Consider the following 13,412-nt stretch of genomic DNA (forward strand, 5'->3'; position numbering starts at 1 on the left):
AGGACAGAATATAAATATAACTTTTCGGCCCAATTAGGTTAAATTAGGTGTGTGTGTGTATGTGTTAGAGTCTTTTGAATCTGCTCTTCATACAGGTCAAACAGGTCTTAAGCATTTTTGCTCCGACTACAACAGGATGACTAAGTAGGCTATGGATGAGAACAGAAAGAATACCTTCAAGCGCTGCTTTTTCAAGAGGGAGCTAAAAATCTGTGCATGCTACTTTTGCTATTTTGGACACATGAGACAGTACATAATAATAATCCAACCAAATCCAAGATTCAAATTTTGTATATGAAGCCTATTATAGATTGTGAACTTGTAGCTGGTAGTACATTATGCAAATTAATGGAAATATGTTTCAAGGATGTAAACTGGAGCTGAAATGATGAGTCGATCAACAGAAACAAACATGCAGTTTAAAGATACTGCCTGAGGTTCTGGGAAATGGTTATGGGCATTTTGACTTTTTTTGCATACTAGACAGTCACTCAAATAATTACAGCCCTAGTGGACTTTTTTCTAGAAGGCCACACTTGAATATCTGATGCTTATGCTCCATCGTTATTCTTACTGTTGAACATGTTGGAATATTTTCTTTCCATCTCTTAACTCTGTCGATCACCATGTTGTTCTTTTACTTCTCTTTTTTATTAGACAAGAGGATTTGCTCTCCCCCATTCATGGTCCTGAACACTGAGTGCAGCCCAGATGTGCTGGAACAGATCAGGAGGCAAGGACTCACATTCCCCTTCAGTAAGTATCTCTGCCTCAGTCATGCTATAGGTAATAAGGAGTCCTAGCAGATTGACCGATTGCAGATGGATACCTCTTCTAACAAAAAGCCTTAGTGGGAGATGTTTTTTTTTTTTACCTTGCTTTCATTTCATTTCTGCTTTACAGTACTGCATCAAGTTAGGTTACCTTGCTAATTCTTTGTTTTTCCTCACCTTTATTTCTTTCCTCAGTTTGCAAAACACGAGTGGCTCATGGAACCAACTCCCACGAGGTAAGAGGCCACAAGGTTCAGAGGTCACTCACACCCTCTACAGTTTGCTCTGTGTAAGCAGCAACACCCCTGTCCTGTCCCAAGATTGTCATTTAACTCAAGTCCAAACAATGAAATCAGATAAAGTTCTGTACCACATTTATCTCTGTGTGTCAGCTGAAATCAATACCCCTGTCAGGCTGGACAAATAGTCTTCATTCCTCCACACTCACAGCATTGAACCAAGTTGGGTTTGAACTACTCTTAAAATGGTGTTTCTTTTTCATTTGCTGTGTGTCTTCCTGTCCACAGATGGCCATCATCTTCAGCGAAGAGGACCTGAAGGATGTGAAGCCTCCATGTGTGATCCAGAGCTTCATCAACCACAACGCAGTGCTCTACAAGGTGTTTGTGGTGGGAGACTCCTACACTGTGGTGGAGAGACCTTCTCTGAAGAACTTCCCCGCTGGACCAGCAGGTGAGGAGACAGGAGACAGGCGGAGAAAGAGGCGGGTGGGGAAGTCCAAGGGCTGCTAGCAGCTACAGTGGCCAGACTGCACAAGTTGCACGGCTTCTCCGAATTACCCAATAAAAGATCTCATAAAATGGCTTTATAGTCCCTGTGATTGGACCTATTCACCCTTTTAAGGGATGCAGCAGAGTGCTATTGAGTTTTGCCCTGTTGGTACATGCTGTTGAAAATAAACAAGAGAGTCAGTGTTTTTCTCCATAAACATGTCAGATGCCTCGCCTGCTATGTGACTTTGAATACAGGGTTGTCCCCTGATACCAGTGACTCCAGTATTTGCATGTGATACAGTAGAGGCCCTCATGCAAAGCTGTCTCACCGTCAGTGTAGTAGTCTGCTTTGTGTAACAGTGCAGAGAGAACAGTTGCTTTCAGCCTGGAATGCTGAGTGGTTCAGCAGAAAAGCTCAGCCCTTGTCAAACACATAAAGCAACATACCACAGCTTCACATCTGCACAGCGTTCAGAGCATTGTGCTCTGCATGCAGAAGCCATACATTCTGTCTTGTGTCCGGAAAGTGGAGGGAAGCGCCGGATGAATGAGTGAGTGCGACGATGAGGAGAGGTAGGGGTTAGTGTTTGGAAAGAACTAAACTTAAAATAAGGGTCTGAGAGAGGGTCTGTCCCATTCAGCCTTTCCTCTCTTGCTTTCATCAGAGATAAACTGGTGTTTTGTTCATTCAGCCAGGGGATGAAAGACTCCATCTGCCTAACACTTCATTACCACGACCCTCTACGAGCTGAGGGCCATATTTATTTGGACAGTGATGGAATTTACTTGTTTCCTCCACTCCGCACCCCTCACCCTCCCCTCTACATCTCTCTAATGTTAATCATTACAACGATAACAAAGAAAAAGGGGGGCAATAAATTTAGCAATCCCCTGTCCCATTTATGACTGCTTAAAAAAAAAAACCCTCGTCTGAGGCAAACAAGTTATCTGTCATTTTGATCTGAGGTGAACGCTCAGCATGATATAGTCATGACTGGAAGGTTTAAAGGTTCAGAGACTTCACGCCAGGGTGGTTTAGTATTAAGTTTCTGTTTCTTTACACCAGGTGTTGAAATAAATAAATAAAGACATTAATTTGCCCTGATTGCACCGAGTAACCTGTTGAGCTTTGCTGCCACCTAGAGCCTCAGATGGGAAGTACAAACAGATGAATCTTGAGAAATCTTGTGTATTCAAAGTGGCTGTAATATTCTGCCTCACCTTTTTTTTTCTCCGTTTCCTTTTCAGACAGGAAAGCCATTTTCTTCAACAGCCACAATGTTTCCAAGCCAGAGTCGTCCTCAGACTTGACCTCGGTAGGTCCAAAATGTCAATGATTGTAACCCCATGTGACAGTTTAACGCATTTGGTTGCTGATATACGTTAATGTTTTATCTTTATCTCAGAGAGAGAATGTAGAGGGAGTGTCTCAGCCACCCAGTGATGATGTCATCAGAGAGTTGTCCCGGTCCTTGCGGGAGGCGCTGGGCGTGTCCCTGTTCGGCATCGACGTCATCATCAACAACCAGACAGGCCAACATGCCGTCATTGACATCAATGCATTCCCTGGTAGGCGTCGCTTCTCTTTGTGTTTGATTAAGTCATCTTGTTCATATCATCTGCATATTCAGTGGATTATAAGCTTCAGTTTTGACAGAGAATTCTTTCTATGGTGACCTGTTTCTCAGGTGTCATTCTTTCCGGTGCCGCTGTCTAAGAACAGGAAGTCATAGTGATGTCATTTTCTTTTGTGCAACCAGTTGTATTGAATTAAATGCCTCTCCTCTGTAATCCTGAACCATTTTCTCTGTCAGCTCAAAACATGCACCAGGTCTCAGTCACTGTGTTAGTATCCCAGTTTTAATTTAACTGCATTATTCATAAAAGAGTTTAGACATATAAACCATAATCATACAATGATGACAGACTGATACATGCAGCAGTCGTAATTTGCTTGACCATGCATGAAGTCTCACTCCTCCTCCTATCTACTCTATCAGTGTGGTCATAAGTGCTGCTTACTATGAGTAAGTTGAAAAAAATTGAACAACAAAATTGTCTTTTCATTACACCTTAGCGTGTGGCAATGTGAAACAGTGCAACGCTCTAGACGTGGAGCAACAGTACGTCTCACAAACTTTTTTTTCAGTCATCCTGAACCTATAATAATTTAACTGGAGGTTTCAGTTTGGTAAATGGATGTAAACTCTGATATTGTTAACATACTGTGTGGTGGAGAGGAGACATCCTCAGTCATTTATTTCATGTCTTGTAAACAGGATAGGAATGGAGCAGTTCTTCATTTGTCTTTATTATTATACAGTACAGTCAGTAGCAGGATTCTTACTGTTTGTCTGAATGTGTGTGTTTCCAGGTTATGAGGGCGTCCCAGAGTTCTTCAATGACCTCCTGAACCACATCAGCAGCGTGCTTCAGAGCCACAACCCCGACTTCGCCCCCGCCAGCGAGCAGCCCAAAGGCCTGCCAGTGGGCACCACGGTACCTAACGCCGTCCCGCCGGCCCCCGGCTGCTGCAGCATGCTGGGTAAAGATGCCAGCGGCAGCCCCTGGATCGTAGAGGGCGATGGAGGCCTGAAGGGCCCACGTCAGAGACTGGGCTGCAACTCGGCCATGTCCCCCAACTTCCAGCAGCACTGTGTCTCCACGATAGCTACCAAGGCTTCTTCCCAGTGACTGATCCCCTGCCCCCCACTCCGTTTGATCCCTGAACAAAAAACGGATGACAATGGTGACAATAATAATGAATAATAATCATAATAATTATGATGTTAATGATGGTAATATATCTAATCAAAAAACAAACCTTTTCCTATATAGTTATTGAAAAAGATGGTGATTGGGTGTAAGCTTTTTTCTCTCTGCCTTTTTGTATTTTTCGTTTTGTCTAATGAGACTTAACAGTACTGTAATGTGAACTTTTGGGAACTTTTTGCCTAATAGCTGATTTTATTTTTCTCTCTTGTGACTTCCCTGTAATGAAAGGGTCCAGATGAGGTAGCTAATGGGAAATGGCCGAATCAGGACTGGAGATAGATGTGCCACTAAATGTGCAATGTATGATCCCTTGTATGTCACACACACACTCACATACACACACAGGTACGCTTACATTGCGACGGATCGTGCCAGTGATGTGTCTGTGTCCTGGTCAACACCACTGACCCCTGCACAAAGTGAGGGGGAGAAGAGGCGACTAGCGTTTGAACACTACTCTACAGATCCCGGGCTGCTATGTGAGTGTGGCCAACCGACAGCAGAAGACATAATAAGTCTGAACATGCATGACAAGATAGTTTTGGGTTTTGTTAGACTGAACAAACAGGTAAGCCGTTTACATTTCAGCGTGCCATCACATTTACTGTCAGCGTAGGAAGGACACCTTCAGAAAACATTGTTTTTGAAGGCTAAAAAGACGAAAAGTGAATCTCCATTACCACATGACCAAGTTTTTTTTTTTTGTTTGTTTGTTTTTATGATTGTTGTTGCACCAATGTTTGTAGGTCTTTGAGTGTTTCACTATACGTCAAATACCGGATGTTAGGCATTTAACAAACAAACAAACCGCATCCTTGTTTTGAGTCCCAGTTTGAGTCGCTCCAGTTCAGAAAGACAAGGATCACATTCCTTTTTGTGTTTTGTGGATGTTTTCAGAGAATTCCATGATTTCTTCCGAATTCCAGTGGGATGTTGTGAGATTTGTCACATCACTTCATGGTTTTGCCGTCTCCTTAACCAGACTATCCACATGTCTTCAGCGCTTTTATCTGTAATGTGAGGCAAACTACTCACCTGAAGCCTACTTGACCTATCAACAGACTTGGGCCTGCTGTCTCTTTTCATTGAGTTGTTGATTAGAAAATCAATTATTCCACTGAAATTAAGGTAAAAATGTGTGTGTGAATAACCACCTAAACTGGGTGTTATTATTTTGCTACCATTTTCAAGATAATTGAGGAATTTCTGCTTTATTGTCTCGATCTAATTACACTCTAACTGCACTTCTAACAAAATGCAGTTTAATGAATCCCTCAGTCCACTCGGTTCATTTGCTCCAAGCGTCATTCTCCGACCTGCCTTCTGTTCCAGCTGCTGTATTTGTGTCATGTTAAAATCATTTGGAGGGGGAGTGGTGGGAGGAGGTCCAGCTCTTGTTCCCAGTGTTCACTGTGAGATTTTTTTACTTCGATTTTGTTAATATCTTTGTCCTTACATCTACTAAGAGCAACTTTATTTTATTGAGATTTTATGGGGGAAAATGTTTTATATAAATGAAATGAAAGCACGCGGTGTTATTGAACAAACTGTGTGGACATTTCTTAGGAGAATAGTAAAATCCAGGATGCGGTTGTCAAAGGGACAGAGGAGCTCGTGGTTGATGCTGTTGTCTCCCTCTAGCATCTAGTGGGAACAAGCGTCAACCTGCAGCGCATACAGATTATTGCATTCCCCTGACCTTGCTGCTGCTTCTTCTTCTCTTGTCCCAGAGAGCTCCTCCTAGCTCTTTTATTTCTTCCCATCAGTATCAGAGAGAACTGACTGTCCTCTCACTTGTGATCTTAAATAAGTGTCGCTGCAGCCATCTCACCAGCATCTCTCTGGGACAAAAGAATACCAATTGGCATTCTGGAAATTGATTTTCACTCAACATGTCATATTGTGATACAGTTTGTATCCTGATTTTATTCCCCACAATTTGAGTGTGTACTTAACACCAATACATTCAAAATGTTGAGGTATTGCAGCAGGTTGGGGGGAAACTTTCACATCCTTTGCCCCTGATCAAGGTGTTTCCTCATCAAGAAATAGGGGTAAAGTTGAGGGTGCATTCGTTTTGTGGTTGGAAAGGCTGATATCTGTGTACACCACTATACTGTGTCCTATCTCGTGTTCCTAATTGTGCTTCTAAATGAGAAATAAATGGTTAATTGTATCTTTGATCATTTCCACAATTCAGACAGTGTCATCCTACTCCCAGCTTCCACCTGAATGTTTACTTCTTGGGTGTCTTGTACAGTACGTGTATATATGCCTCGGCTTACATCCGTACAGTATGTTGTTTTGTATCAGTTCTGTAATTGAGAGGAATCCACAATTTTGTGACCTTTTTTAATTAAATGGCCAAACCAACAGGGCAAAATAAACATATGAAACCTCATCTGGCTGTATTTTATTCAGCTTTCTTTTGTCTTGTGTTATTTCTTTGAATATAGTGAGAATGTAACATCTTGTAATGCATAACCAAGTTAAACTACATTTCAATGTTATTCTCCACATGTAATAGGTTGCTTTGGGTCTCATTTATAAATTCTGTATTACTGAAACCATGCAAAGAGAAGACTGCAAAACAAAAGTGCTGCAATTCTCCACCCAGCCTCCAGATGTTTATTGCTTCAGCATTTATGAATCAAACATTTCATAGAATTGGAGACAGTAAAAAAGACAGACACTTATAAACTCTCCCAAATAGGCCAACTGACTCTATACAAAATGGTTTCGTATTAAAATAAAAATATATCTTTTCATAATCTTAGTTTTCTGTACATGTAAAAAAAAAAACAAGAACACAAAGATATATTTACAAGAACACCAGACAAATGACAATGTAAAAGGTTTCTAATGCTACTTCCAGTTCCCTGCGAGGCCTCAGTGCTGCTGGGATGTTTTTTTTTTTTTAACTACCACATTACTAAGGTTGTAGGTGATGTACTGTCGGGTTCGCCAACAGTCCAAGGATGGTGGAGAGACAGTGAAGCTTCTCCTTGACGTGCTCTGGCAACTTTTCATTTTCCTTATACCTGTGTAGAAGGCAGACATTTTTGAGTTTCAGGAGGAGCTGCAACATCTACAGCTCCGCTTACATTTAATCAACAATCCTTTGAAATGTCCCTGTACCCTAGACCCTGTCGAAGCTCCAGGAAAAATCACAGTTTAACAAAGGCTTGTTCAAAACACATTCATTATGACATATTATAATTATAATGTGCCCCAGCTGCTGCTGCCCTAAGATAAAGCTGATTAACACACATACCCATAAAGTGACACTTCCAACATGTTTCATACCTGGTGATCTTCCCCTCTGGAGACGTGTAGGTAATGCATGAAACTCCAGCCTGAACCACCAGCTGAGACCCGTCGTTGAACTGCACCCACACCTCTCCACTCGTCAGCTACAGAAACAAAAACAAACATCCACTCTTTCAATCACAAAGACAATTCCTTTGCTGATTATGCAATATTAGGTTCATTTATTTACCAATTACCTGGGATGCCCATCCAACATTGGGCACAAATATTGACTTAACCACTTTGCTGGTGCTTTGTACCAGGTCCTGTCGCATTGGGGAGCTTTTCTTACTCAGGCTGGCTGTGGTGAAATCAGACCCATCGTAGGAGATCATCTGAAAATACAATTTAAAAAATTAAAAAACAAAAATCAGTCCAGCTGTTAAAGCCTCTAAGCCATCTGTTCATTCATCCTGCAGCATAAGGTTGAGAGACACTCACTGAAGGAGCGATCTGTGGAGGTTGAGTGGGTGAGGCTGTATCAGGAGGCACCGGGTGGGAGGGCAGGGACGATGTGCACGGAGTGTCTGGGTTGGTAGGTCTCCTGGGGAGAATAACATATGCAAAATGAACATTAGCCTCACAAGATGAGGACAACAGAAAAACATGGAGCATGGGATTGACAGAATCTTCCTCTCACCTGCCAATGGTGATGGGGAAGAAAGGGACGTTCTTAGTGCTGCGCTGCTCCTCTGCTGCGATGGCGGCCTCTAGTGACAGACACATGCTGTGGCCCTCATCAGACAACTCCACATATAGCCTGCTCTCTGGGCTCAGGCCACTCAGCCCCACCTCCCCCTTCACCGTGTATGACTTCCCACTCTTCTCCACCACTCGCACCAGCTCTGACGTCTTGTGGGTCTTTGCTCCTACAAGCAACATGTTTATGAAGCATTACACATTAACTCAGTGCTTCTTCCCCTGCAGTAGGATCGCATGTTTTAACATACATATTAACCCACCATCATAAAAGCAAACCTCCAGGTCTGCACTGGGAGAGTTCTCCATTAGCATGACCTTAGCATACTTGGTGTAAAGGGTCACTTTAGGAGTCTTGGATTTCACAAGTTGCACAAACTTGGAGGCGTATTGGTATTTCTTCCAGTATTTTTCTATGACAGAAATAAAGATACCCATTAAGATATAATTTCTAATTTTACACTAGCTGATTTTATTGGGTGTGAAGGGTCCATAAGAATACCTGGAAGGTCCTCGTAGCTACAAATGAGAATGTCTTCTGGAGGAGCAGGAGGGCAGTCCAGCACAGGAAAACCCTTTCCACTATTAGGCTGGTATATTGTCACCTACAGGAAATAATGACAATAATAATAAACCACATTTTACAGGAGTAATGATTAATAAAATACAGATTACATTATGTCAAAAAGCATGTGTGGTATCATGTTATACTACCCCCTACCGGTAACATATGGAAAATTTTGAACTACACAGTGAGCTCACCATTGAACCATCACGGGAAATCCGAAGGACTTCTTTGACTCTCTCTTGACCACTGTGGCATTTTAACAACTCCATACACACTTCACCTGTGTCCAGGATGCTCACCTGCATGAGCGACAAGGCAAATTAAAATCAGACATTTACAAATTTCTCAGCTGCTCACACAATTAACATTAACAGATAATTGAAAAACATGAGCAGTATCTTACAACAGCATTCTTGGTCTTCTGTCGGATAGGCTTCAGTCTGGATGCGCACAGAGGCGGGACCACGTCTCTCACAGTTTTCTTCTCCTTATCTGTACTGGGCTTGGCTGGAGGGAGCTTTAACTCTCTGCTGTGAGGAGGCTGGAACTCTGCTCCAGGTATATTCTCCCTGTATGAGTCTGGGTTGGAGGAAAGCTGGTGTTGCAGGTGATGCTGGTTGTGGTGAGGATTTATACCTCGGCCCATGGGCTTGTCTGTCCAGGAGTTGTGAACCCCTAGTGGTGCTCTGCTGCTGTGGAAGCTGCTGCTGCTGTGTGTGCTGCTGTCTGCAGGCCTCTGTCCAGAACCTGAGAAAGAAATGAAAATATTTGTAAAGACTTGCTTTAGCTGATGGTTTTAATTGTGTTTAGAGAGTTTAAAAGGGTCATTTATTATTTTTTATTTATTTTTTTTTTTCCCAAGGTGCTGAACTCACTAAAAGTTGCTCTGAATAAGAAATGTTGCAGACTCACATGCATATTCACATAATAATAATTTTTTTTTTAAATCTAATTTACCATCATTATGAAGCCAATTAGTGACTGCATCCAGGTCTTGAAATTGCAGGTTTGGTGTATGTGTCGTCTGTGTGGATAATGAATACCCAGAACTGAAAAACAGTTAGGTGAAATCTGTTAGTGTCAAGTTAACTGTGAAAAATTTGTAGAAAATGAATAAAGAGACAACTTACTTTGCTGACTGTTTGACTGGAGGAGATGGGAGCCTTCCATGCTCTGAAAATGGGTGTTGAGTGGAGGGCATGGAGAAGACTGGTCTTCCTACACCAGTCAAAGTCTCCTCTGAGTGGCATCTCTCCAGCTCATGACTTGACCCCTGGCCTGATGCACAAGAGCTGGAGCGATCTGAGGAGTGAGCCCTCCTCAGGTATCGAGAATGAGGCTGTCCGCTCTCTCCACCATGAACCGCCTTGCTCCTGCCCTCTCTGTGAAACCTGTCTGGCAGGTGCTGCTTTTGCCACTGGTCTCCATCCTCAAAACAGGTGCTGTCGTGTTGGCGTGGAAGACTTGGAATGGGCATCATGCGATTAGGCAGGGCAGAGCCAATCATGTGCCTGGTTCTCCTTTGGAGGCGGGTGCTGCTGTTGGCTGAGGTGGAGGAGGTGCAGGCTGTGGAGATAGTGGCAATGCCGCTGTCCATGGATCCTTCATCCCCCAGGGCCAGGTCCTTGGTCCTGACCAGCAGGCTCTGGGTCATGAATGGGTGGTCTAGCACTGCAGAGAGGCTGGGCCGCTGGGCAGGGTCTTTCTGCAGCAGCTGATGGATCAGGTCCTGAGCCTCCAAAGAAACATGGCTAGGCATCTCATATTCCCCAAGAACCACTTTCGACAATGTGTGCTTGACCGTGTCTGTGTCAAATGGAGGGCGTCCCATCAGGAAGGCGTAGAACATGCACCCCAGTGACCAGACATCTGATTCCAGTCCATGAGCGCTGCGAGTGGCCACCTCCGGAGAGATGTAGTTGGGTGTTCCACACATGGTGAAGTGCTTTTCATTTGGGAGTTTCAGCTGAGTTGCCAGGCCAAAGTCTGCTATCTTAATGTTCATGTTGCTGGTCAGCAAAAGGTTGGACAAGGTCAAATCTCGATGCAAGATGCCATGAGTATGTAAATACAGCATTCCTTTCACTATTTGATGCATGAAATGTCTTGCTGTGGAACAAACATTAAAAAAATTAAGACAGACAGTTCTTTAAAAAATGACCATTTACTGCAACATAATTCATGATTATAAAAGTAAAATTGTTCAGACCTTCATCCTCAGAGAAAGGCATCTTCCGCTCTTTAAGGTAGCGACTCATCTCTCCATTGTGGCACATCTCCAACACCAAGTACACATAGTTGCTGTCCTCAAAGTAGTTGTACAGCTTAAATAAAGACATGATAGATAGTACACAGTATTTATTATCACATCAAAACAAGAAGACACAAACTCTAGAAAACCTTTGACAAGATTTCAGTCTAAAATAATTTTGTGCTATGCTCACAGCAGTGTCTACAAAAAGCAAAAGAGCCTGTTCTCCTGGTTAAACTTCAAAGCCATGCTGACCAATCCTTCAAAATAAAACAATGGTGAAAAAAAAACTGGAAGAGTGACTGTAACACTAAACAAAGTACAATAAATAACCATGGGAACAATAACATAAAAGGTCATATACACAGACTCAGACACAGACACAGGCAGCATACACTGGAAATGTAGTATTTTTTCATGTTCATGTAATGTCATACATAAAATCGATTCATGAGTGCCCCAGGAGACTTTCTGCAGTATAATAATAACCCACAGTAAGATGAAATTTGTTGTGTCCAGCAAACGTTACCTCGAGTATTGAAGGATGTTTCAATCGGCAGTGAATCTCCACCTCGTTTGTCACACGCTGGACCATACCAGCTTTGTGCATTGCTTTTTTGTCAATCTGCAGACAGGAACAAAAGAGATAATTACACTCCCGCCACTCATAGGATCAACATATAATGTGGTACAGTGCCTCAGCATGGTGGGTTGGTCAGATGGCTAATCGTCAATCTGCCACCCACAAACACATTGAGCTATTTAGAGCTCATTTGTGGAGGGGCAAGGGACCAAAAAAATCCCAAGGGATTCAACTAAGGTCTAATAATCCAACAGTTCCAGTTCACACTTCAACTGTCAGTCCCTACTGATTAAGTATCTACATTACAGGTAAAGCGTGTTATAATTACCTCTTATTACGGACAAAGACATATATGGTTGGGTGAGGGATTCTTACCGTTTTTATAGCGACCTCCAGACCAGTCTTCACTGATTTTGCCCGGTAAACACATGCGAAGGAGCCTTTACCAAGGAGGGTGAGGACCTTAAAATCCTATGTAAGAAACATAAACATCGAGTTTTACAAACGTAATAAACGTAATAAATAATATTCATGGAGAAATACAACAGCGATTTCAGGTTAGAGAATAATGCTGCTTGATCCCAGTACAGATAGGATCTTTAAAAAGTATGATACCTCGATCCTAAGCTCCTTGGTATAAGCCAAACTTTTCTCCTCATCTCTACTGGCTTGGATGTCAGCAGGAAGGTTTTGGAAGAAATAGTGAATAAGATGATCAAACATCGTCCCTCTAGTTTGCGACATGCTGGGTGTGCAATGAAACAGACAACCCGGTCACTAACGACCTCTCACAGGAGAAATCCTCCCACAACAAACGTTAACTGTCAAACAAGCCACCAACACCTGACGCTGTCATCTGGCCAACCAAAACCTTTAATTATCCCGGCTCTCCTCCCGCTAAGGACCACTTGTCGCGGTTTCCAGGCAGCATGTCGTGTTTCCAAGCTGATGCCCCGAGGAGACACAACAGCTTGTCCCGAGAGAGCGGAGGTAAGGTTACACACCCAGGCACCGAGGCTGCTGATAACACAGCCAACACTGACGGTAATAGTAATCATCACTAAAGTACATGCTGACATAAAAACGACCGCTTTCAAGATATAAGAAGCAACAAAACAGATTGAACTAAATTAATGTAACGCTAACTTTGTTTAAGTTAAGTTAATTAAATGGCGTTGGTACTAAACGCTGTTAGCGGATAGTTAAAAGTTTGATACGTTTCAGATAAATGTACATTTCAGTTAAATGTGTCAAACTTCAAACGTTATTATATAGCGACAAGCACTGTTTAACTCGATGTTAACGGGTCAATTTAACCGCTAGCGTTAACTTAGCGTAAGTTTAGCAGCCTGGGTTAGCGAACTAGTTTGAAGTTAGCTTGTGGGCGTTAGCCAAACAAAGGAGCTCACCTCAATTTTATCTCCGATCGAAACACTCATCGTGGCTGTTTCCGCCTCGCAGGAGCATGCAGGTTTCTAGTAATGTTCCTCGGTCGGCCGAGTGCATCGACAGTCGGCAGTGGAGTTCTCACAGGGCAAATAAATGTTGTTTTTGTGTTCCCCTCCAAAACTTTGCCATTTCTTCCATTTTGAATATATGCGCCCGTTACCTCTGCCTACGTCATCCCTCTACGTCACATGACAACAGTCATGTTTGCCACGCCCCCTTTAAGCGTTCCAAGCGTGCCCTCGCTTCAGGTTAGACCACAGGCTGTATATAA

At 42.8% G+C, this 13,412-nt stretch overlaps 2 protein-coding genes across 3 annotated transcripts in view; one reads left to right on the plus strand and one right to left on the minus strand.

Annotated features, from left to right (window-relative positions):
* The window catches only part of itpk1b (inositol-tetrakisphosphate 1-kinase b), a 29,648-nt gene extending 22,965 nt beyond the window's left edge, over nt 1–6,683 (plus strand). The window contains exons 6-11 of the mRNA XM_071498774.1: nt 658–756; nt 969–1,009; nt 1,301–1,466; nt 2,756–2,823; nt 2,914–3,076; nt 3,882–6,683. Of these exons, the coding sequence (XP_071354875.1) occupies nt 658–756; nt 969–1,009; nt 1,301–1,466; nt 2,756–2,823; nt 2,914–3,076; nt 3,882–4,201 (857 nt within the window). The 3' untranslated portion in view covers nt 4,202–6,683. The remainder of the gene's footprint in view (nt 1–657; nt 757–968; nt 1,010–1,300; nt 1,467–2,755; nt 2,824–2,913; nt 3,077–3,881) is intronic.
* A 199-nt stretch (nt 6,684–6,882) lies between these two features.
* plk4 (polo-like kinase 4 (Drosophila)) lies at nt 6,883–13,335 on the minus strand. Of its 2 annotated transcripts, XM_071498768.1 has the most exons (16): nt 13,102–13,335; nt 12,308–12,437; nt 12,068–12,163; nt 11,639–11,734; nt 11,068–11,182; nt 9,989–10,967; nt 9,816–9,907; nt 9,262–9,605; nt 9,053–9,157; nt 8,793–8,895; nt 8,554–8,703; nt 8,232–8,460; nt 8,033–8,135; nt 7,789–7,926; nt 7,589–7,695; nt 6,883–7,323 (listed from the first exon to the last, which is right to left on the minus strand). In XM_071498768.1, the coding sequence occupies exons 2-16, from the start codon at nt 12,434–12,436 to the stop codon at nt 7,215–7,217; spliced, it is 2,895 nt and encodes a 964-aa protein (XP_071354869.1). In that variant the 5' UTR covers nt 12,437; nt 13,102–13,335; the 3' UTR covers nt 6,883–7,214. The 2 variants fall into 2 exon arrangements, with proteins under 2 accessions (XP_071354869.1, XP_071354870.1); XM_071498769.1 differs by lacking the exon at nt 12,308–12,437 and having other exon boundaries at nt 13,102–13,334.
* Between the last annotated feature and the right edge of the window lie 77 nt (nt 13,336–13,412).

Source organism: Trachinotus anak, unplaced genomic scaffold (assembly GCF_046630095.1).
Source record: "Trachinotus anak isolate AG129_WGS33_773 ecotype Australia unplaced genomic scaffold, CSIRO_AGI_Tana_v1 ptg000015l, whole genome shotgun sequence".
NCBI lineage: Eukaryota > Metazoa > Chordata > Actinopteri > Carangiformes > Carangidae > Trachinotus > Trachinotus anak.